This window comes from Budorcas taxicolor, chromosome 11, assembly GCF_023091745.1.
Source record: "Budorcas taxicolor isolate Tak-1 chromosome 11, Takin1.1, whole genome shotgun sequence".
NCBI classification, from domain to species: Eukaryota; Metazoa; Chordata; class Mammalia; order Artiodactyla; family Bovidae; genus Budorcas; species Budorcas taxicolor.
The window spans coordinates 153,416,569-153,442,550 of NC_068920.1; the positions used below are offsets into that span (position 1 = coordinate 153,416,569).

The window sequence follows — 25,982 nt, forward strand, 5'->3', positions numbered from 1 at the left end:
TTACCATCCTGTACTCTTTTGAAGGAAGACTCTGGGCACAACCAGCAGAGGAATGGGCTCCCTCCATGAGGGCAGGATGTTTACATAAATTATTTGGAGCTCTCTCTGGAAGATTTGCCTCTTCCCCTCTGCCCTCATTTATTTACTTATTTGTTCATTTATTTATATAAGTATAGACCCATCGATATTTATTTTATACTTTAGCTTAAAATGTAATATTACTTCATTAATTTTATTGCTCAAATTGTTCTAGCTGTGGCTACTAGAAACTATGTTTGGCACATACTTCCTTTGACATGTTCCCATGGTTATGGGTTTTCTTTGTGGTGTGAGTTGGAGGGAAGTGCTTCCTAATCCTCTGCCAGTTCTCGATGTTCTGGGATTATCTTGTGTATTTCCTGCCCCAGTCCTGGAATCAATCTTTTCCATAAGGAGCCTGGTTCCTTTTATTGGTAAATGGTATTGGAAACCAAGATCCTGGCACAAGATGTGTTCATTGCTGACTTACTGACTGTGTACTCAGTCGTGTCTGACTCTGTGATCCCATGCCCTGTGGCCCGCCAGGCTCCTCTGTCCATGAGATTTCCCAGGCAAGAATCCTGGAGTGGGTTGCCATTTCCAGGTTGCCTCTTCCAGGGGATCTTCCTGACTCAGGGATCAAACCCATTTCTCCTGTGGCACCTGGATTGGCAGGACCACTGAGCCACTTCGGAAGCTTCTCAACTGACAGGGCAAGGGAATATTTGCACGATAGTGCCTTTCTTTCCCCTCTATATTTGTCAACGTGGGTTCAGCAAAAAATGCATTGGAGTTAGAGTGGGATGGAGTCTGTAAATTTTATATGCCATTCTCTGCAACTTTAGAGACAGTTCTTTATATACAGACCAGAAGGAAGCTGAGACAAGTATATAAGTGACAGTTCCAAAACAGGAGGGCAGTTACTGTAAAGGTGATACCAATGTCGTGTATGAATTGGAGTGTACAACTTTTCTGGAGGACAAATTGGCACTGCAACTGAAATCCCAAAACACAAGAGTTATGCTGGATCTTTTAGGGAAAAGAGTGATCGCACAAATCATTTCTTCCGCTTCAGAATCACAACTCTGCTTCACAGCCTTGTTTATAGCAAAAGTAGTAGAACAGCCTGAATATACCAGAGTATGAGCTTCGGCCTAGTAAATTTTGGTATGGCTATGTTACTGTCCACTAAAAATGCTAGGATAGGATGACTGTCAAATAACAGAAAAAGAGGCTCACTACATTTTTCAGTTAGTAAAAGTTAATTTTCAAAACAATATAAACTCAATTTAAAAAATAATTATATAAAAGCTAGGCATATGCTCACCAAATATAAGCTAGTTATTTGAGTTGTGAAATTATCTCTTTTTTTCCCCATTATTATAATTGTAAGGAAGCAGAAATGTTTTATTAAAATAAGAAAACAAGAAGGGCTTGTTATTATACTAAGAAAATTAAAGGTTAGATTTGTTTTTTTTTAAATGCAGGTGTATCATTGAACTTCCCTGGTGGCTTACACAGTAAAGAATCCGCCTGCAATGCAGGAGACCTGGGTTCAATCTGGGTCGGGAAGATCCCCTGGAGAAGGGAATGGCAGCCCACTCCAGTATTCTTGCCTGGAGAATTCCATGGACAGAGGAGCTTGGCGGACTAAAGTCCATGGGGTCGCAAAGAATCAGACACAACCGAGTGGCTAACACTTAAAACTTAAAGCTGTATCATTAATTTGGGGTGATGTTTGAGGAACAGTGACTAGTCCTATTTTATAAGAGTATGGGAACGGGAAATAAAGATTCAGATTTTCGTGTGAGTTAATTCTTTGTATTTGTTTAGTGAATACATTTTTAAAGTGCTATTAATTTATAGTATTTTAGTAAAATTATTTCCAGCAGTGTGTGTATGCATTCTGTTATATGAATGGTAATATGTTTGTCTCCGCCCCCCCCCCCCCCATTAATGGACATTTGAGGTTTCTAGTTTTTGGCCATTCCAAATAATATTATTATAAACATTTTTGTATATGTTTTTTCCTCTTGGATACATGGTTTTGTTTCTCCTGTGTGAAACAAAGTGAAATTTGGAATAAAATTGCTGGGTCTGGGTAAATGCCTATTTAACTTTACAGGAAACTGCCTTGTAAGTCACTGAAGTGGTTGTATCATTTGATATCTCCACTAGCAACAATTAGAGTTCCAGTTGTTTCATATCCTCACCAACATTTGGTATTCTCTTTTTATTTTAGCCATTATAATATGTTTTAAAGTGTATGTAGAATTCCTGAGTTGTGTATACTGTTTGTGTTACTGCTTGAAATATAAGGGACAATATGCCACTATAATTACAGGGTTTCATTTTAAATCTTTACTGCATTGCTGCTGTAGAAATATACACTTTGGAGAGTTGACTTTTGTAAAATACAGCAAATATTTTAACATTCATTATTACATGGGGAAAAAGTGTTCAAAGGCATATACATTTCAAGTTGTGGTATCTTGTTTATGGTAAAATTTCTGCAAGTAAAACATAGGAAGTTAATCAACAGTAACATATCAGTGTAGTCTAAATCTTTCCAAAGATCTTCTCTCTGGTCATGTTGCTGGTGACAAGTTATCATGTTGTATATTTAGAGGACTTGGCAAACTTCGGCAAATCCAGCATGCTTTTTGTTTTGAAAATAAAGTTTTATTAGAATGAAGAAATGCTTATTCATTTACATATTGTCTGTGGTTACTTTTACTGTGTAGCAGGAGAGTTGAGTAAATATTTGCCACCTGGATCTTAACAGAGAAAGTTGGCAGAATGTTACTACTGCACAATCGTATGGCAGTTTTGTTTTCTTCTGGACAGTAAAGCTGTTTTTTTTCTTATGATAAATGAAGCAGCCGAAACGTAAAGCCAGTTAATTAAAAGAACTACATCTGCCATGACTTCAGTAACTTTCAGGACATATCACCTTACAATAGTTTTGCCATTTCCCATAAGGTTTAATTGTTCTTCATGATTGCCTTAAGTACATTTGTAAGTTCAGTCGCTCAGTCATATCCAGCTGTTTCCGACTCCATGGACTGCAGCACACCAGGCTTCCCTGTCCATCACCAATTCCCAGAGCTTGCTCAAACTCATGTCCATCAAGTTGGTGATGCCATCCAACCATCTCATCCTGTGTCGTGCCCTTCTCCTCCTACCTTCAGTCTTTCCCAGCATCAGGGTCTTTTCCAGTGAGTCAGTTCTTCGTATCAGGTGGCCAAAGTATTGAAGCTTCAGCATCAGTCCTTCCAATGAATATTCAGGACTGATTTCCGTTAGGATTACTGGTTTGATCTCCTCCCAGTCCAAGGGACCCTCAAGAGTCTTCTCCAACACCACAGTTCAAAAAGTATCCATTCTCAGCTTTCTTTATAGTCCCAACTCTCATATCCATACATGACTACTGGAAAAACTGTAGCTTTGGCTAGTTAAAAACTTTCACATTTGTAAAAGCTTTACTAATTACAGTCTGCTGAAAAGATGTACTTGGCTGACTTACTTAATTTGGCTGTGAATATCCAGTATACTTTATGCTAACAGGTTTCCTGTATCAGCTATGTCTATGTTTAACTGCTTAGGAATAAAAGGACTGTGTATCATGGTATAAATCTTAATTTTATAAGCACTTGAGTTTGGATGGTTTACAAAAGCTCTTTTCTGTGTTCTCTTAGGAAAGAATTGTCCAAAATGTTACTGTGATTTGTTTTCAGAATCTTTTCAAATTTAATGATGTCATTATTCTGATAGGAACGTACTAAATCCATCATTGTTAGAATTTTTGGATCATTTTTGTACAGGTTGGCCTCTGGCGAGTCAAATGGATTTATTCCCAAGTTCTTCAGCATATTTCCTAAGACCAAATATTTTAAGCAAATGGTTCACATAGAACTCTTCGATTTATTATCATTCTTGAAGGCTTCAGAAATGCAGTATGTGAATTTTCAAAATCACCTTCTCTGAAGGGCATTTTACTCCTTACTTACCTGATAACTTCCATGATCATACGGTTAGAGGGAAGGCAGATGGATGAGAACTAACCAGTTACAGAGTTTTTTCAGAGAAGTTTTTTATGTGTTCCTATTCTATGTACATTTGAATTTCTAAATCATCTCTCTCTCATAACTGTATCCATTTTCAAGTTATCTTTATCATCAGTCAGTCTGTTAGGACTGACACAGCTGGCATAGAATATTTTGAAGCTTTTTGTACTTCTGTCCTCTTCATATAATTTTCTAACCTTCATGTTTTTCTTAAGCCACAATCTATCATTCATAGCCTATTTCAGAACTTTGATTTTTGTTTCATAAAATTCCAGAGTGATTTCATCTGACATTTTAAAAAACCAGAAATCTCTTTTGGAAATACAATTACAGTGGAGATGTAATTCAAGAATAGAATTTACAGCTTTTTCAGAATAATTTATTGTAGCTGAACTTCAAATGTGCCTCAATAACATGTCTGTTCATCATTTTTGAAAAGTTTTGTCAATGTGAAGTTTATTTTAATTATTGTTTTAGTGCTTTAAGTCCTCTTCCTCCTTTTTGTTTTTAAGTTCCTGAACCTTTCAGAAACTACTTAGTGCTGCTTTGGATCATCTTCTTCAATGCTTTAAAATTATCATTCTGATTTTCCAGATCTCCGCTTGACTGAGTTATTCTCTACAGAGTGTTCCAGGTAGTAGCTCTCCTCTCATCACCAAGAACTCATTCTTTTTAGTTGCTCATTGTGGTTTTAATTGGCATTGTCCTGGTAACTGCCTTTTCATTTACTTATCTAATGTGTCTGCTCAAATTTTTGCCCATTTTACTAGCTCACGTCTTTAAGTTTTTATATATATTCTGAATGTAGTTCCTTCTCAGATACATGTACTACTGGCCTATTTCTTTTTTTGATGACATATTTTATAAGCAGAAAATTTTTAATTTTGGTGAAGTCCAATTATTTTTCCTCTTAATGACTCTAGGGGTGCAATAAGTTTTTGTCATGCTGCAGTTTCACAATTGAAGCTGATACTTTCACGATCTATTGTTGTTTGAGCTATTCATGAAACAGTTTTATTTCAAAGATTTCTTAACTCCCAACATGCCTGTAGTTTTCTCTTTGTGTTGCTATTTTATATTCTATGTGTTCGTTAAAATTAAAACTGAGCTTTAATTTTAATTCAAGGGAATTCCCTGGCAGTCCAGAGGCTGCGCTTGGCACTTCCACTGTGGGGTCCTAGGTTCAGTCCTTGGTTGGGGAACTGAGATCCTGCAAGCTGCACAGTATGGCCAAAAAAAATAACATACATGAAACTGAGCTGAAGAGAAGTCACGTGTCCTAGGCTGAATAACAACCAGTAGTCACTCAGTTGTGTCCAACTCTTTGTGACCCCATAGACTGTAGCCTACCAGGCTCCTCCATCCATGGGATTTTCCAGGCAAGATTACTGGAGTGGGTTGCCATTTCCTTCTCCAGAGGATCTTCCCGACCCAGGGATCGAACCCGGGTCTCCCGCATTGTAGGCAGATGCTTTACCAGCTGAGCCACAAGGGAAGCCCTAATTAACCCACAGTAATATATATTTTTAATATAGACTCCCTTTGTGTCATTTCTCATGATAAGTGCAGGATGATTTATTTTGTATTTTGAGCTGAAGGACCCAGTCTTTACTCTGTACAATTTCTCTTTTTTGTTTTGAGATGAAGCATGAATCTTTATTGTCACATTGTAGTGGAAAATGTTTAAATCATCTAAATGTTTATCCACAGTAGAATAGACAAATAACTCTATACATAAATAACTACATAGTTATACAGTTAAATGCACTTGAGCTATGTAGATCACCATTTATTAATTATTAAAATACAGTATTAAACCAAAAGAAGCTATTGAAGACATGGATTATAATGTCATTTATAGAAAATACTTCAAACATTCTGTAAAGAGTATATATGGTTTGTAGATACTATATTCATATGCATATATTAATACATGCATCTACACACACATATGTACATAATACATACATTAAAATATGCCTGGCAGTGATAGCAAAATCAGGATAGTGGTTAACTATAAAAGGAGGAAGAGGGCATATGAGATTGGACTTAGGTGTACAGAGTTGTATCTATGATGTTTGCTTTCTTGATAATCTGCGTGTGTATTCATTATATGTTCTCTATACTTTTGGCATTACTGAAATATTTCATAATAAAACCCCTGAGCAAACAAATTTTCAGTTTTGGGACGGCTTGGTAAAATCAATATACTTCCCTAAAGGGAAGGCACTTAATTTTTTAAAATAACCTTACTTTCTTATTTTGTTAAAAAATAAAGAGAAGGCACAAGGTCAGGCGCTGTTCTGTTTCCCATGACAGTTATTCTCTTGCCTGTGTATGACACAATTTGAAAGTCACTAATGAATCAATCATTATAGCAATCTTGGTTTTTTCCCAGGTATTTAGTCAGAATGTCTTTAATTATTAAGAAGGTTCTCTTCTGATTTAGTTTCATGCCTCTTTCACATGATTCTTGAATTAATAAACATTAGCATTAGAGATTGTGGTTCAGGGAGAGCTGCTGATCACATGAGCATTGTCATCACTCAATTTTAAGGAAGCTTTTGGATTTTTCTTAGATACATTTATCAAGCACTAAGTGTGTGTCATAATTTTGCTAGGCTCTGTGGAAGTTAGAAAACTAAATCACAGTTTCTACCCCCATGTGAATAGTTTTATAGGAAGATAAGATATACAAAAGTAAAAACAATACACATTCTGTGAACCGTGTGTGTGTGTGTACTCTGTATAACAGTGTGTGTGCGCACGCACATTTGTGTGCACGAGTATGTGCTTATTTGTGTGTGGATGTGTGTGTGTATAGAGGACAGCCCCAGCTCTCAGGGTGCTGCACGCTTTGCTTGCTTTCACTTTTATCAGGTGTTTTATATGTGTGTCAGACAGCTCTGGAAGCTCTTTGTTGTTGTTCAGTCACTAAGTCATGCTCCACTGTCGTGATCCCAATGGATTGTAGCCCACCATGCTCCTCTGTCCATCAGATTTCCCAGGCAAGAATACTAGGGGGTTGCCATTTGCTTTTTCAGGGGATCTTCCCAGGTGAGCTAACCCATTTCGCCTTCATTGCAGGCAGATTCTTTACCACTGAGCCACCAGGGAAGCCTTGGAAGCTCTTTACATGTTTATAATTTATAGGTTATTTAATGTAACCATCATTACAGCTTTATAAGGTAGATGATATTAACCAGAGAAGACAAGCTTACCTTAAGTTTCTCAGCCAAGTAAGAGAGTAGGCCAGCTTTTAAACCCAGATACGTCTGACTCTAAGCTAAGACCCTGGTTTTAAGGCCTTAAAGATGAATTGGCATCATTTTCATTTTTTAAGTACATTTAGCTAAACTAGTTGGAGAAGGCGATGGCAACCCACTCCAGTACTCTTGCCTGGGAAATCCCGTGGGCGGAGGAGCTTGGTAGGCTGCAGTCCATGGGGTCACGAAGAGTCGGATACGACTGAGCGACTTCACTTTCACTTTTCACTTTCATGCATTGGAGAAGGCAATGGCAACCCACTCCAGTGTTCTTGCCTGGAGAATCCCAGGGACGGGGGAGCCTGGTGGGCTGCCGTCTGTGGGGTCACAAAGAGTCGAACACAACTGACGTGATTTAGCAGCAGCAGCTAAACTAGTGCTGGGAATTCTTAATCTGAAGGACCTGAATCATCCAGGGACTCTTGTTTGGTTGTATGTGTATCCTCTTTTGTTTGTTTTCCATTTTAAAATCACCTTTATTTAGATGTGATATATGTACAATAAAATTCACCAGCTTTAAATGAACAATACAACACGTTTTAATTAGTACCATGGATGTGATGTATAATAATTCCATGACTTCAAAAAGTTCTCTTAGTTCAGTTCAGTTCAGTTGATCAGTCGTGACCAACTTTTTGCAACCCCATGGACTGCAGCACACCAGGCTTCCCTGTCCATCACCAACTCTGGAGCTTACTCAAACTCAGTCCATCGAGTCGGTGATACCATCCAACCATCTCATCCTCTGTCATCCCTTTCTCCCACCTTGAATCTTTCCTAGTATCAGGATCTTTTCCAGTGAGTCAGTTCTTTGCATCAGGTGGCCAGAGTATTGGAGTTTCAGCTTCAGCATCAGTCCTTCCAGTGAATATTCAGGACTGATTTCCTTTAGGTTGGATCTCCTTGCAGTCCAAGGAACTCTCAAGAGTCTTCTCTAACACCACAGTTCAAAAGCATCAATTCTTTGGTGCTCTGCTTTCTTTATTGTCCAACTCTCACATCCATACATGACTACTGGAAAAACCATAGCTTTGACTAGAAAAACCTTTCTTGGCAAAGTAATGCCTCTGCTTTTTAATATGCATATTAAAAAGTTCTCTAATAGCTCTTAAAAATCAGCCTTCTCCCTTGAGTCTCAGCCCCTTCCAAACATTGATCTGCTTTCTGTACCTTGTGATTTTGTCTTTTGTAGAGTTTCATATACATGGAATTATAGAAAGTAGTGTTTTATGTCTGTCTTATTTCATACAGTCTCATGCTTTTGTGATCTATTATGTTTCATATCACTGGGTTTTTCCCCTTTTATTGCTGAGTATTCCATCACTATATGAATGTACCACAGTTTCTTTATCCATTAACCTACTGGAGCCCAGTTTGGGCTATCAGGAATCACACTGCTACAAACATTTGAGTTCAAGTATCTACATGTATTTTTATTTTCATTTCTCTTGGATGACTATGTAGACGTGAGTCACTAAATTGCAAGATAAGCGTATGTTTAACTTTATAAGAAACTTCCAAATGGTTTCTATAGTATTTGTACCATTTTGCATTCCCACCAGCAATTTATGAGAGTTCAAGTTGTTCTTCACCCTTTGCTAGTCCTTTGTATATTGGGTACTTTTCATTTTAGCATTTAGTGACCATGTAGAGAAATCTCATTGTACTTCTAATTTATATTTTGCTGATAACTAATGATGTTGAAATTTTTCGTGTGCTTATTTGCCATCTCTGTGTCTTCTGTGAAGCATTTATTCCATCTTTTACCACCGTTCCCCTCCTCCCTGTAAATCAGTTGTTTGTCGCCTTATTTATTTTGAGAGTTATACGTTCCAGATATAAGTCACCTATCAGATAGATTTGATAGGTGATTTATCCTGTTCATGGCTTACATTTTTCATGTTTTTAACAGTAAGTTTTTAATATTAAAGATTTTTAATTTGATGAAGTCCAGTTTATCATCTTCATGATTTTGTGACTCATAGGGACCCCTCTAGGTAGCTTTGCAACCTCTTTCTGTTCAGCTTTCCTCTTTGGTACTCTGAGCTACAGAGTCTAGCTACCTTGCCCTCCCTGAATTCTGCTGTCTATTCTCTCAACTCAGGGAAGTTCTCCCTATCCCCAGCTCTGTTTCGTCTCCGTGTGTTACAGCCTAGAAGCTGCCACCAGGCAGATAACCACTGTAATCTTTAATTCTCACCTTGCATTTTGTGCTGTCAGGGATCACCACAGCTCAGAGCTGCCCTGACTTTTGTTAATGATGCATTAAAAACTAGTAGTCAGAAAAATAAAAAATCCCGATAGTCTGCCAGTAAATCTCTTTGGAAAGCAGTTTGGCAGTGTCATTGTAGGCTTAAATAGTTTACAGGTTATGAAAGAGCATAGGCTTAAAGTTAGCTCGCTAGTGATGGAGGTTGAAAGGATAAGACTAGTATTTAAGCATACAAACTTTGTAATGAGTAGTAAATAAGCCAAAAATCTAATGCACAGTATGAATGTAGGCAGTAATACTGAACTATAATATGATACTGCTATACTGGCAATCATTTTACAATATAGTATAAATATATCAAAGTGAAAGTGTCACTCAGTCGACTCTGCAACTCATGGAGAGTAACATGCTCTACACTTTAAATTTACATGATGTTACATGTCAAATTTACATAGTAAAATAATTTTTTTAATGTAAAGTTATTTTAGATTCCACAACTGTTAAATACTTACGGCCCTGGGAACCTGATTACCTAAAAGGCTAGAGAAATTACCAGACCAAAAAAAAAAATTACTAATTTTTCACTGGAAACAAGAGTGTCAGGCTCTTGGGTGGTGTGCTGAATATAATGCAGTCTCACCGAGGAGAATCAAGTCTGTTGTCTTAGCTATGAGGACAATGCGTTGTTAAAAGAGAACGTCATGTTTCTGTGCTCCAATTCTTTACCGCATGAGCAAATAAAGGTTAACAAAGGGAAGCTATTAGAAATAGCTAGGTGTTTGGCATATTTTGTGCATTACTGACATTCATTTAGTTTTAATTACTCATTGTAGAAGAGGAAACAGTTTTTCTCCATTGGTTAAAAAAAAACAAGGGATATTTTCCCGTAGCCCATTTGAATCCCTTGGCGTTTGATAAGTCTAGTTTCACACTGAGTAGACGGCTATGTGAGTTTTTATGCCATTTGCCCCTGGGTAAATTCCAATCCAGGAACTTCTGTTTTCCCTTTGAGAACCTGGCCCATTTGTTTTGTGCCAAAGGATCAATTAAAGCAGCAATTTTTGTACCTAGTTTGTCTAACGGGAGCATTTTGCCTCTTTCTTTTGAGTGTTTTCCTATGGGAAATCCGTTTTGAAACACATTTTCCTTCTTAACAATAGAAAGGTGATCGCCTGCACTTCTTTGCAGCAGAGATGGAGTATGCCTGAGGTGTATAGAGTGAAACCGGTCTCTTCTTTCTTTCTTTTTTTCCCTCTTAATATTTGCTTTTCCTTCCCTGAAGACGCAGGCATGCGTGTATGTATGTTCCTGCAGCATTTTAAAGCAGCTAAGTTAGAAGACGACCTTGTTGTATTAGCCTGGACAAGTACATCCATCACTGACTACTGAACCTTCTGCTTCCTGGTGTTTCCACAGGAGTCTCCCCAGGACAGTGCTATCACTCGTGATATTAACCGGACATTCCCAGCCCATGACTACTTTAAGGACACAGGAGGAGATGGACAAGATTCCTTATATAAAATATGCAAGGTATTTCATACCCAAGAAAAGACTGTTTTAGGTGGTTATTCTGTTTCTTTGGAATTATGCAAAAGATAACTGCAAAATGTAATTTGTATTTTATGTCCAAGAATGCAAAAAAAGAGAATAGTTTTTGTAAAATCAAAAGTAACAGCACAATTTTAGATTCATGGTGAACAGGAAATAATTTAAAATAAAATGGTAGGATTTCTTTTAATCAGGACTTTCAGTCAATAGTTCCCTGATACCACATTTAGACTCACGAGTTGGTTTTATGTTACAAGCCTCTTAGTCCTACATCATTGCAAACTCCTTTTTAGTATTCACATTGTAAGTGATGAATTTGATTTTCTTGGTCCTCAGAACTAAGCTTTGGTCTATTCCCCCTGAAACTAAGCAAGTACCCATGTAGCACCTACTATATAGGAAGTACCTCAAGAAATTTGCATATTATGGTTGAGAAGGCAAAACCAACAGCTAGTTTTAGGACAGACTAGCAATAAAAGACAATTTCTCCCATGATAAATTGGAAGTGTTAGCCACTCAGTCATGTCTGACTCTGCGACCCCATGGACTGTAGCCCACCAGGCTCTTCTGTCCATGGAATTCTCCAGGCAAGAATACTACATTGGGTAGCCATTCCCTTCTCCAGGGGATTTTCCTGACCCAGGATTGAACCCGGGTCCCCTGCATCGCAGAAGGATACTTTACTGTCTGAGCCACCAGGGAAGCCGCAGTGATCGACTAGATGCTTTAAACTATAAAGACGCTAAGAACTTATCGAACTAGAGCCATCATTTCTATTGTGATCCTCTTGTCATCATCCTTTTTAACCCCTTCTCAGTTGTGCTTCCCATTTAAGGAAACAATCTAACTATCCCTCACCTTCCTGCAGAATGTCCCAGAAAGAAGCCCTGTTTCTCACTGACTCTGATCCCGTACTCCTGACCCCCTACGCTGTGGTTTCTTTCTCATGATGATCTTAATTACAGCTCTATCTACTCCTGATTTCTCCTCCTCCTGGTTAAGCTCTCACTTCTGTAACAACTTCGTTGATTGCCTCCCGCATGACTTTTCTCTCTCTCTTGTGAGTTCCTAAAACAGAGGCCTTCCTCTAGGTGCTCAGACACTGGTTACTATGGCTCTCCACTGTCTCCCTGGGTGACTCCTTCCGCCCTGCAGCCTCAGTTGTCAGCACTGCCTAGATGTTTCCAAATCTACATTAGCTCAAGGCCTGAATTTCCAGCTGCTTTTTGATCTCCTTGTGGAAGTCTGTCAAGTATATCAGAAAAGGTATAATAATGCAGTCCATTTAAAAACATACTTCATTATGAAAATTTTCAAACATCTATAAAATTGAATAGTGTAAATGAGTTTGTATATATCCCTACCCAGAATTTATCAACATATTGCCACAGTTGCTTCATCTTCCCTAAAGTGCTTTAAAGCAAACTTCAAACATCACAGTCCTAAAGTAAGCAGCAGCCCACCAGGCTCCCCTGTCCCTGGGATTCTCCAGGCAAGAACACTGGAGTGGGTTGCCATTTCCTTCTCCAGTGCATGAAAGTGAAAAGTGAAAGTGAAGTTGCTCAGTTGTGTCCAACTCTTAGCGACCCCATGGACCGCATCCTACCCTCTATCCATGGGATTTCCCAGGCAAGAGTACTGGAGTGGGTTGCCATTGCCTTCTCCCCTAAAGTCTTCACCATACATCAAAAAAATAAGATCATTATCCACCTGTGGCATTAACAAGCAATACCATCCAGTTGCTGTTCCATAATCAGATTTCCCTAAATGTCTGTACAGTTTAGTTAGAATCAGGATCCAGCAATATTCCTACTGTGGTTAGTTGTTACATCTCTTTTAATTAAAAACAGTCCTTTTACCCCGATGCCATTGTCTTGCTGAAGATACAGTCATTTTTCACTTATTTTTCGGTTCCTTCCTTTGGCCACGTGCAGTTTGATATGCTTGTTGTCTCGTAGCAGTACTTCCCGCTCTATTTTCTGCCCTGGTACAGGCTGCTATCATATGTTGCTGGCACTTACATAAAAGCTGCCTTGCATTAGTCTCCCTGCCTTTGGGTTCAAGCCTATTTATTATTTTCTCTGTGTTGACCCTAGAACAGGATCATTTTAGTGGCCTCCGTTAAACCCACAGAATGGAATCAAAATTCCTTAGTTTATTTCCTGTTCCTAAATCCATTAGCTTAGTATTAAAGGCATTCTGTAATATATCCTTGCTTATTCCCTGAATATTTTATGCTTCAATCATATTGAATTTCTCACTCTACTCTGGTTGATTTGCTTGTCAGACTTCCCAACTTAACTGTGAAATTCTCAAGGGCAAGAATCATTTCTTACATATATTAGCATCTGTAGCACTTGGCATGGTGCCTACCATATTATAGTAGGTGCTCATTAAATGTTGAAGAATTAATGAAATGCCTTTTCTTCCCCATATTTCCTTTCCTTACTGCCTCCATGAACCTTATATTCCAAACATTTCCCAGATGTGTTACGTACTTTCATGCCTGTATGCTCCTTCAGGAATGCTCCCCTCCATTCTATACCTATAGAAAATTCAATACGTTTTTATCCCAGGACATAATTGATAAAGCCATACACTGAGTACTTTACTTGAGGGGATTGAGAATAATACTATATAAATACTGTGATTTTTCTCGTCATACAAATAAGGAATGTAAGTAGTGGGCCTAAGAGCCAGACCAGGACATGAGCAGTTGTGGAGTTCCAGCACAACTATTAACTGTGAAACCTTTATTCTTTCTTGACTAATCAAATGTTGTTTGGTACCTTCATCTGTATTGTCAAATAGCTTTCCACAGACCTGTGTTAGCATATGTTATTGCTAGTTTTTAACTGCCTTAATGAAACTGGTTTTAACACTTGTTAGCTTTTACCGATTTGACAGGTAGAAAGTTGTCTTATTAAATTATAAAAGATCATTTCTAAATCTTTCTGTGAATCTTGTCTTTGGAAAAGATGGGTGTTTCTTGTTCTGTAGGCCCTCTCATCAGATAAACTTTGACAAAGTGCGGGATATAATGAGATTATATTGAATTTCAGCTGCATTTATGAAGGCATGTTTACACATATAAACACTGACAGTGTTTGGTGAGTGCCTGGTATGTGTTGATGTGCTGCTAGGTTGAGTAGGGCACCACCCCTGCCCACATGAAGGTAGTAGTCTAGCAGAGAGGAGGGGCCTCTGAAATGCAGTGTGTTTAGTGCTGTAATACGCATACATTTGTAGTAAGTACCAGAGACCTACCGAGGAGAGAGAGAATCCTGGGGAAATGGGATATGTTTGAAACCTTAAGGAAGAGCACGTTTTCCAGGCAGAGAAGAAAGAAAAGCGTGAGCAAAGACAGACAGAATGACACCTTTTTTTTAGTGCTAAAATAATTTTTGCTTAACCTTTCTGCTCCCTGGCTACAGGAAGTGGCGTGACAGGTTTATGTATTGTAAAGAAAAGTTGGAATTGAAGAGAAATGTTTGTATCATTCAGTGACCATCAGAATGCCACAGTGGAGTGGGGGTAGCGCTTTTGAGGTTCCTGTGTTCTGTTCAAGTTCCTATAGGGCGACTGTGACTCAAGAATGACTACATTTGGGACTTCCCGGGTGGTCTGTTGGCTGAGACTCCCAGCTCCCAAGGCAAGGGGCCTAGGTTCGATCACTGCCTGGTCAGAGAACTAGATCCCCTGTACAACAACTCAAAGACCTCACATGTTGCAACTAAGACCCAGTGCAGCCAAATAAATAAAGTTTTGTGTTTTGTTTTGTTTTGAAGACTGGCTACATTCATTTACACCTCCTGTGGTTTTTTCCCCCAGGCTTATTCTGTGTATGATGAAGAGATTGGCTATTGCCAAGGCCAGTCATTTCTCGCTGCTGTTCTGCTTCTCCATGTGAGTAATTAGGTCTCTGTGTATTTCTTAACACATGTCCTGCCTCAGACTTGATCATGGCTTTGTATTACCTTTGGGCAGACTCCAGTGCATGAGTGTTAACTCCTATATCTGGAAACCTTTTTCTTAACATAATGTCATCATGGGAGAGAAACATGGTAAAAATAAATGACAGTGTTGAAAATTGGTACAAGGATAGAACTTTTTTGATTGCTAGGATAATTGGATAGACTTTAGTCTTGGTTAAACCCTCTGGGGACGTTTTATCTTCTCTGAAGTAGTGGCTGTCATCAGTCTTTGTTTTGAGATTTATCTATTGGGCTAGGAGGGCGAAGTTGGCTTGCTTCCGTGCCATTTTATTCATTCGTTCAGCAAAGACCTTTATCCTCCCCCTTCTTAGTGTTTCTTTAAATCCACAACAGAATTGAAAAATTGTTAAGGTGAACACCTGTATACACTTGACTTAATTTATCAATTCATTATTCTTCCACACTGCCTTCTCTGCATCTCTTTTCCTTCTTTTTTCACACACAACACAGGTGTTTTATATTTTTATGAAAATTCTTTGAAGTCACTTCTGGATAATATAAGTAGTAAATATCAGAATAGTCCACTCCTAAATACTTATGTATGTACCTCCTGAGGCCCTAACTAGAATATCACAGGCAAGTCTAACAAAGCCAGTAATGTCTCACCCACAGCCCACATTCAGTTTTCCCTTTTCACTCAGGGAAGTCCTTTCAGCTCTCTTTTTCCTAACCCAGATCAGTAAAGATTCAAACATCGCATTTGATTGTCATTGCTTTTTATTTTTGTAATCTAAACTGTTCTCTTTGCCTTTTTGTGTGTCCCATGCCATTGACAATTTGGAAAATTCAAGCAAATTGCCTTGTAAGACATCCCAAATTCTTGATTTGTCTGATCATTTCTTCATGATTCAAGTTAAAATGCTTGGCAAAAACACCCCACAGGTGATGGTAGGGGAGTTGTTGAGCACCTGTCACGGTCTGAACTGTGCTAGGTAGAGATCAGGAGTGAATAAAGTAAATATGGCCCCAGTCCTTGTGGATGCAGAGCTAGTTGTAGGCAAAAAAGGCAGTGCAAGTGTGTCATTCTTAATCCAGTGGCTCTATGACGGTGCAGTGAAAAGTGTGATGCAGGGTAACAACAGGTAAGCCTCATTTACAGACTTCTCTGGCAAGGTAACCTCTAACAGGAACCCTGAAAAAGGAGAAGGGGCATCCATTCTCTTTTGTACTTTTCTGTATCATCTAACTTTCTTTAAACGTTGTTGCAAAAATAATAGAACTATTTTGAGAACTAGAGTGGAGAGCAGTGCATTCCCGGCAATGAGAATATGATAGTGTATGGAAGCCCTGCACTGGGGAAAACTTGGCATCTGGAAGGAACTGAAAAGAAGGGCAGTGTGACCGGAGCATCAGGAGCCATGGGGAGTGGGGGAGGGAGCTAGAGAGGCCAAGACCAATTTGAAGGAGGGCCGTGGACCCAGGCCCCACAGTCTAGATTTTGTTTCTCTAAGGAGAGGAGGTTGTTGAAGAGGTTTAATCCATTTTGTGTAGGTTGTAATACAAGTGTAACAAAACCACTTTACATCTTCTTGCTATGAACCTAGCTGATTGGTATTGGTAGGCATGCAAAAATTTGACAAAGCTATTATGACATTGATAAAGAAAAAGTCAAGTTTTTTTCCCCCAGTCTTATTTACATGTAATTAACAAAATTGTGTATATAAGGTGTAAAATGTGATGATTTGATATACTATGCATTGTGAAATGATTCTCACCTTCAGGCTGATTAACACTTCATCATGAGGTCAAGTTTTAAATTTTTGTTTTGTTGTTTTCATCATACTTTAATATCTCAGAGTCTCACCAAGTCTATATGATTTGTCTTTGTTCTCAACTTTAGTGCAAGGACATTTATCCCCATTTAAGTATCACAACACTTCTAAAATGAGTTTCCCGATCAAATCCCCAGTATCTTGGTTTGAACTCTATGCTGCTTGCCATTGTGTTTAAAATAAGTGTTTGATTCAGGGCAGGGGCAGATGTGCTGCGTAACATCAGAAATGCCACTCTAGGCAGGCCATGTCTCCCTCAGCGAGTGAAGCGTGAAGTTGTCTTGATGATAAAGACCTCAAAGGTCTGGTCCTTTGCCCCCGAAGCCCTTACCTTTCCAGCAATGATTTGCTGTCCTTTTCTCATTTCATTACTTAGTCTGATTTGCTCTTTAGCTTTGCTTTATTCCCAGTTTCTTTGCTCAGCCCACCGTCGTCATCGTGTTCAACAGAAACCCATTCACCTTCCTGACATTTGAAAAGCTTGCTATGGTCACATCATGCCTTAAGTATTTCCAGTGTTCTTTTTATATTTTGAAAACTAGACATTTGCCAGGTCCTCAAGAAGATATTTTTCTGTAAAGTTACGGAAGATATATAAGTGAGTAGCATCTGTAAATAGAAGTGAAGTGAGGGAGGCTTTTTGTAGTATTTTAAGTGTTACTGCAAGCATTACTAGAATACCTGAAGCATTACTCCAAACATCAGAATACATAAGATTTTTCTGTAACTAGCCATGTTTTTAGCAACAATGAGAAAGAAGAACATTTTTACTGAAATGAATTAACAGTTAAGGAAGTAAAATGATTTAACAAAGGTCTCGTGATTTGGGGAAGGTAAAACATATACTCAAGTGTAGTAGGCCTGTTCTTAACTCAGTTCGAATCCTGTCCTCCCTCTAAAGCCTGTTCCTAGCTCCCTCTGGAATACTCAGTCTTTTTTGTTCTTGTGTTCCCACGGATCTTTCTAACTCATTTTAGTTATTGTAGGAGATTTAGTTATTTAGTTATTGTATGCAAGGCTCCTCAAGGACAGCAACAGTGTCAGACATAGAGTAGGCATTATTAAATATTTCCTGGTTGAAAGAATGAATGTTATAAAACACAACACAACTGAGATCTGAGTTACTGCATACCACTAAATTTCCTAGTATTCACATAAGAGAGTATAGGGATGAATCTTACACACTGAGAAAACTCCTGTATGTGTTTTTGATCCTCCCACCCCTTCCCTCTTGCCCTGTTACAGATGCCTGAGGAACAAGCGTTCAGTGTTCTAGTCAAGATCATGTTTGACTATGGTCTCAGGGAACTTTTCAAACAAAACTTTGAAGATTTGCATTGCAAATTTTACCAGTTGGAGCGCCTCATGCAGGTAAAAAGAGAATCCAGCTTGCATTTGCCAATAAGGGTGCAGGACTGGGAAGAACAGGATTGAAGAAATGGTGCCAAGGAGCAGTGGTGATTCCTTAGCCATCCAGGATCAAGGACAGGTTTAATGTTTTTCATTTCTCTCCATGTAATAATGATGCCAAGATTAATAAGGTGTTAACCTGATGGGTCAGAGAAGGCAATGGCACCCGACTCCACTACTCTTGCCTGGCAAATCACATGGACGGACGAGCCTGGTGGGCTGCAGTCCATGGGGTTGTTAGGAGTCAGACACGACTGAGAGACTTCACCTTCACTTTTCACTTTCATGCATTAGAGAAGGAAATGGCAACCCACTCCAGTGTTCTTGCCTGGAGAATCCCAGGGACGGGGGAGCCTGGTGGGCTGCTGTCTCTGGGGTTGCACAGAGTCGGACATGACTGAAGCGACTTAGCAGTAGCAGTAGCAGCCTGATGGGTATGAGCCAGGTTTTCAGTCTCATAAACACCCAGAAGATCAGATGAGTGTAGGAGCCTTTATTTTAACACAGCAAACTCAGTCAAGAAATACTTACCAAGGCTCTGAAGCTGACTGATTGGGAATCTCCTAACAAAAGTGAAACAAACTTTCCCAAACATTTCATAACTTAGAAAAACTGTCCTTTCAGATATTTGTCCCCATGTGGGGATTCCTCTTCAGAGCTACTTTGTGAACTGAAAACGGAAGCCCAGTGCCAGTTTCATACCAGATGTTAAGTGTTCTTCTGAGCGCTTTTTCAGTTTTTATAAAAACACAAATATATGATGTTTTTGACCTATTGTTGGCAGATTTATGAGCTAAACAGTTGCATATGTGCCTAAAGCTAATCAGTTTGCTATTTCAGGAATACATCCCTGACCTGTACAACCACTTCCTGGACATAAGCCTTGAAGCGCACATGTATGCCTCCCAGTGGTTTCTTACGCTCTTCACTGCGAAATTCCCTCTCTACATGGTCTTCCATATCATCGACCTGCTTTTATGTGAGGTGCGTATCAGAGGCCACCACACTTAGGCTTTTGTTTGTAGTGTCTCTCCTGTGTCACAGGCAGTAACTGCCTTGCTCAGAGTGCAGCTCTGTTCCGTATGGCTAATGAGTGCTCCAAACACTATCTCTTTGTTTAAGCTAGGAAGTTTAGGGGTTCGGAGGAGGTGTACCCCCTCTTTTAAAGGACACTTCCTGGAATTTCCACCTGCATTCCCATTTAACCTCTTGTTGGCCAGAACTTAGGTACATGACCATATATCCCTAGCTGCTAAGGATAATTTTTTTTTAAGCTGCCTAGCAATTTTCTTAAACTTGAGAGTCTATTAGTAAAAGAAAATAGATATTATAGTAAATAACAATCTTTGCCACAGCTTAGTTTTCTGTTTTGGAGGGTGTGCCTAAGAAGAAAAAGCTAATTTCAAAAACAATACATGTTTGTTATAGAAAGCATAAGCAAAATGATGTGAAAATACTTCTGATCCCAGTCTAAAGGAAAACTACTTTTAACCTTTTGATGTATATTCTTTCAGCCTTTTTTTGTGTGTTTTCATATATGTGTATGTGTAAGTTCTGTGTGGAACAGTTTTTTCATATGGTATATTATGTATATTATGACTTTATATGCATATAAAATGTGACTATGCTTATATGCTATTCAGTAACTATTTTTATCTCATACTTGAATATCTACAGACACATACATCTGTACCATCCTCCTTTTTAATTATCCCATATTTAAAACATACAAAAATCCATTAAAAAATCTGTATCTCTGTCTAGCTTGAAACATAAGAAACAGCATTCCAGAAATACACCATTATTCTTACTTACTGTCAGATATTCCATTCTTTGGATAGATCATAATTTATGTAACCAATTCCTAATCGCAAACCTTTATCTAGTTTTTCACTATTATAGATAACTATTAAGTAATTACTGTGGGTCTGGTGACAGGCTAAGTAACTTAAACTTTCTCAGCTAATTAGCTCAGAAAACTATTGGGAGACTATTATAGAAATTGAGGCCCAGAAACGTTTAAAGTTTAACTTGGTCAGCAGATGCTGGTGCCTCCCCTCAGCTGTCCTTTGCCCCACCACTCCTAGAATGATTAAATGAAGAAAGGCAGGTTGGAGAGAACCCTGAGCAATCATTTCTGGGACATAGGACTCATGGACAGGGTGATTGTTGTCCTTCGAGTGGGCAGTGGAAGAGACACCAGGCATTATTTCATGAGGGATCACAATTTTTATGACTAATCTTTTAGTTTGGAAGCATAGTATACTTTGGAAAGCATTCTTGAACTGTGAAAATAGCTGTAGAAAAGCCGTTCTCTCATGGGAAACTGGGTCTACCTTAAGTAGTTTTTCAGTGGTGGCCCTGTAATTTTTATTTTCCAAAATATTTTCAAGATACTCCATTTCTTTATTCAAGTTTTTACAATCTCTCTAAAATTGCTGGCTATTCTGAAGACAGATAGCTTAATAGTCCAGTTCTAAACACTGAAAATGTTTTCTGTATTTTCTCTTTTAGGGGATAAGTGTTATATTTAACGTCGCCCTTGGGTTATTAAAGGTACAGTGCACACTGGTTTGTAAGCTGGGTTATCTGCCGTTTCTAATCTCATTCTAAGCAGCCGCTGTGCTCTAGCACTGTCCCTGACAGTGGACACGTGCAGGTCGCTCTAGCCAAGGCTACAAAGTTATCTTCTGGGGATTATAAAGGTGCTGGGATTATGAAATGCTTCTGGAGCATCTTTATAGCAAAAAAAGCTTTTTTCCTGTACATGGTTGTGTTTTCTTCTTTCTTCAAGACTTCCAAAGATGACTTGCTGCTGACAGACTTTGAAGGTGCCCTGAAATTCTTCAGGGTTCAGCTCCCTAAGAGATACCGCTCAGAAGAAAATGCAAAAAAACTAATGGAACTAGCTTGCAACATGAAGGTAAAATCATTTTTGCATTAACGTAGATTCTTTTGTTAGTGTCTTGCTCTTCCTGATAAAACTATCCACATGTATAATACATTAATAATAATGTTTTCCTTTGTATTGTATAATTTTCTAAATCGTTTCATATATATTACAGCCTAGGAATTAATCTCATTTCTTTCCCCATTTTGAACTCTAGGAAGAGGATTATTATTCCAATTTTGAAGACAAACCAAAACACAAAGCCCCCTAATTTTGTATAGCTAGTTAGTGGCAGAACTCAGGTTTTATGATTTTTATTGTGTCGTCCTTTAACTTTCAGGTTTTGTTGTTGTGATCATAAATTCCCTAAAATGAAAATAATAATACATAAAGGAAATCCATTCACTGTTTTATCACTTTCAGTGGAGCATTTATGATTTGTATTATTTTAAGGTTTGAAAAAAAAGAATCTCCTTGTGTTCATGTTATGAAAGTTTTGTTTTTAAAGAAGAAAAAATAATTGAGGGAGTTTAGTTTGGAATGTGAAGGGTGGAGGCAAATGGGAGACAGAATAAATAGCTGTATTGAGATGCTTATAGGGTGCATAAAAGGCTGACTGTCACGTTTATTTGGTGTGACTCTAGAGGGTAAAACTGTGACCTCTGTGTCAGGAGAGAAGCTTCACTGTCTACTGCATAGAGCACAGACCTATTTAAGGCACCATTTCCTCATCTGTAAGGTATTATTGGACTTCTGGTTCTGGTTATATGTCATACTGAACTAGTTCAGGCTACCCTTCTTTAAACATTTGGAGATGCCAAATAAAGTATGACCCAAGTAATGTTTAAATACCTGGATGAACTTGAAAGAAGGAGGAGAAATGTCCAGGTGCCTGAAACAAAGTAGCTCAAAGCTCCTGTGTGTGATAATAAAAGAGCATCCCAAGGGAATATGGGACCAAACTGTGTGTTAGGATTTTAATGCTCATGAAGTTATGACATGATTTGCGACCTTCCGGAGACAGCTGAAACTGAGTCTCTGCATTAAGCTAGGACTATGGCCTGTTTGTAAAAGCAAGAATACGTAAAACTACCTGTTAGACTAAGAAATGGTAGGAATCCTGATGTAAAAGTGAATGGGGGATTTGAACAACAAAAAAGGGAAATAGAACTTCCGGAAATCAGCCGTTAAGGTTATCATTAAATTTAAATGCTACATACTTAACAAATATCATGGCTAACATTTAATGGTATTTTACCATGTGCCTAAGTGATTAAGTGCCATGTGATTAAGTGTTTTTACGTGTGAGGATTAACTGCAGTATGTGTACAGTGTTTACCTTAATGCCAGGTAACGAGTAAGGGTTTAAGAAACAATGGCTACTGCTATGACTATTCCCTTCTTGGATTTTCAGCAGATAAACTCTTTTCAGTAACACTGATGATGGCTTTGTGGAAAGGGCAGAGCCACGTGAGCTCTAAACTTCTTAGAGCTACTCTTTCTACCTGGTTTAGCCATACGGGAAGGTGCTGCCTCTTATTTGCTTATGATTTCTTCCCCTCCCCTCCAAAAGCTGCTCCTTTCTCAGTGTCCCTGTCTCCTGTTTGTGGGACCTGGTTGCTCAGGCATGAAAACGTGATACCGTCCCCTCTTACTCTCTTTCTCACACTTCACATCTTCGTCCTCCACATCCAAGCCCTGCCATCAGACTACATCCTGAATCTGATCACTTCTCAACCCCTTCATTACCCGTGCCCTAGTCTAATCATCTCTTCCCTTCTCCTCTGGAATTTTCCAGTAGTTTCCTGGGTCCTCCTGCTACCACAGTGGTTTCCTCCCAGACTCTTCTTGATCTCATCTCTCACATGCTTAAAACTCTAACGGCTTCTTATCTCAGAATAAAACTCAAGCGTCCTTGCGTTGGCCTGCAAGACCTGGCACCATCTCCCCTCCGACAGGCTAGTTTCAGCTGCTGCTGCTTTTCCCCCTATGCTTTCCACTTCAGACACCCCAGCCTCCTTACTGTTCTCAAACACGCCAAGCTTGTTCCCTCCTCAGACCTTTGTACTGGCTGGTCTCTCTGCCTGTAATGTTGTTCTCCTTGATGCCCACATGGCTTTACCCAAACCTCTTAAGTCTTAGGCTCAGTGAACATGTCACCAGAGAGGCCTTCTCTAATTACAGTGTCTACGGTAGCACTCCCCCTTTCTTTCCACCCTATCTCCTTATCCTTTTGTATTTTCCACATTTCACTTACTTCTACTTGACATTATTTGCTGATTATTGTCTGCATTCCCCTCTACCCATGCTGCAATTAAGCCTCTGACAGAGGGCACTTTTTTGTTTATTGCTGAATCCCCAGTACAAGAACAGGATCTGACATATAAATATTGGTTGGACAAGTGAATAAGTGACTTTTCTGTTGAGTTTCTTCCAAGTGTTTTACAAAGTAGCATTAACATGGATTTGGGCAAGTCTTAAAAATAGATCTAGCCGAAGGCTTACCTTTTATATTTTCATTAGCTTGAAACACTTTAATGATATATGGATTCCTTATTTCCCAAGTCCGGATGGGAGGTGTCTGATGTCTTTTTTTTCCTTGCCTACGCTTCCAAGAAATTAAAGTCGACAAGCCCACACAGCTCACATTATTATTTGCTTAGATACAAAATTCCTTTTGGTCCTGGAAAGCTCTCTGCATGGTTAGGGTACACTTTGGATGATTTTCCCTACTTGCATATGGCTTCAGGTGAGAAGAATAGTAATTTTTTCTTGAAACTGACTCAGCCTGGAAAACCTGCAGATTCACCAGGACATGAGAGAATGAGCTTTTCTGCTAAAAGGTGGGGTATGGTATGTACAGTTGAGTTAGTGATGATTATTAGTTTTATTCTTGCAGCTATACTTAATACCAAATAATATTAGCAATACAGGCAATAGCCAATTATTGGCAAAAGACTTCAGTCACGGTGATAATTTGTGTACTCAAAAATAAGAAAAATCATTGGCAAGTTCAGTGATGAACCCTGCATTATGTGGACTGCGTGATGGGGAGGGCCTGGGGGGTGCACAGTGAGTGCATAGGATCTTTGGGTGGTTTAGAGACCCCTCTGGACATAGGAAAGGGGATTCCTACCATGTGAATGGTTTAGGAACTAGCTTTTCAGTTTCTTGGTATAGAATTTAGAAAGGAAATATTGGCTCTGTAACTCATTCAATCCCATTCCATTATTTTTTAATTTAAAAGCAAAGTTGTGACTCCCTTTTTTCAGTTGTACTTCCTGATTAAGATGGGAATTGGGAATGCTTTACCTCCCATGATAGTCCAGGAGACTCTTGTTGTCTTTTGTGTTTTAGCAGTTGCAATGTTGTAATTTCCAGTATTTGTATAGATACTGTAAGAATCTCATTGGTTCCTCACAGTACCCTGTGAGGTGTGAAGGGCAAGTCAAGCATGGAAACTGAGGCTTATAGAAGCCAAGTGACTTACCCAGCTGACACTTGACTGGGCAGTGACAAAAGCCCCCTTGGAACTAGGGTCTTCTGACAGCCTGTTGCATGGCTCTTTGCCAAAGGCGACAGGAACAGAGTTTGGTGTGGCAGTATCTTAAATGGCCACAAGGTGGGTCTGCTGCCCACACAGTCTGCATTCTCTGTGCTCTGTGTCTTCCTCGTCTCTGTAAATCTTGCTCTGTATCTGTCTTCACTTGCCTCTCTTTTTTTCTTTCTTTCCTGGCCTTTTCTTCTTCCTTTCTTTTTTCTTCTTAGTTTTATGAGACTGAATTTTTTTTAATTTCTTGAGTTATAGATCCCCTGCTCTTAATCTAAAATTTAGCCATATACATCAGCTCATTTAACTATGGAATTTCTCTTCCTCCATGGGTCAGTGAGCTGAGACAGAAAAAAAATGCTTCCACTTATGATACAAGATCTAAACGCGATTTAAATTTACATTGTTCCAGAAGATCGAGAATGGTTCTAGGAGCCCGGCAACCCGTGCATCATGTTGAGTGGGGGGACATGGGGAAAAAATAAATTAGGTCTTTTAAATTTTTGACTCCAGAAATATTTAAGAGCAACTGTTTCTTCGTGTGACTATAATGGAATTTTTAAAAATAAGTCCAGTAAGTGAGGCTTAGAAGAAGCAAGAACCATGCCAAAAGAGATGGCTCTGTGGGTTTTTTAGATCAAGAAGAAAGACTTGACCCTTGTTGTGTAGGATATCCTGCCTAATGTGAAACAGAACATCTGAACTGTTGCTTCATTGAAATTTGTTGTTTAAAACATAAAGTGAATATGCTAGACTTCAAAACTACTTGTGAGAAAAGATATTATTGCAAGTAGTAATATCTCTCAATTAATGTAATCCTAACCATTTGCTGTTTGGAGAAACAGAAGACTCTTTGGCATTTAGGAATATTTGCATTCAGGGCATGTTTTTAATCATGAGCTAAAAGCAGTATTTAGTTTGAACTTCACTCTCTGCTCAAATCATTTGTGTAGTTAGTGTTTGTTTGGGTTTTAAGATCTGTGTTTGTAGTGACTGTATTAGTCTTTTTTTCTTGATACGTTCATAGCAGCCTTGCATAGTATCTACACATCGTGAATTAATCCTTAGAGTCCCTATGTGAAGTCATTTTATAGATGTGTATACTGAAGCTTCCTTGGTGGCTCAGAGAGTAAAGAATCTGCCTGCAGTGCAGGAGACCTGGGTTTGATTCCTGGGTCGGGAAGATCCCCTGGAGAAGGAAATGGCAACCCACTCCAGTATTCTTGCCTGGAGAATCCCATGGACAGAGGAGCC

General features: G+C 38.9%; 1 protein-coding gene across 3 annotated transcripts in view; it reads left to right on the forward strand.

The window, feature by feature from the left end:
• RABGAP1 (RAB GTPase activating protein 1) overlaps nt 1–25,982 on the forward strand; it is a 153,264-nt gene that overhangs the window by 102,801 nt on the left and 24,481 nt on the right. For 2 of the 3 annotated variants that reach the window (XM_052649497.1, XM_052649495.1), the window contains exons 14-19: nt 10,980–11,093; nt 14,943–15,017; nt 18,124–18,249; nt 19,129–19,272; nt 20,803–20,844; nt 21,083–21,211. In XM_052649497.1, coding sequence (XP_052505457.1) covers nt 10,980–11,093; nt 14,943–15,017; nt 18,124–18,249; nt 19,129–19,272; nt 20,803–20,844; nt 21,083–21,211 — 630 coding nt within the window. The remainder of the gene's footprint in view (nt 1–10,979; nt 11,094–14,942; nt 15,018–18,123; nt 18,250–19,128; nt 19,273–20,802; nt 20,845–21,082; nt 21,212–25,982) is intronic. The other variant, XM_052649496.1, reaches the window with a different exon arrangement.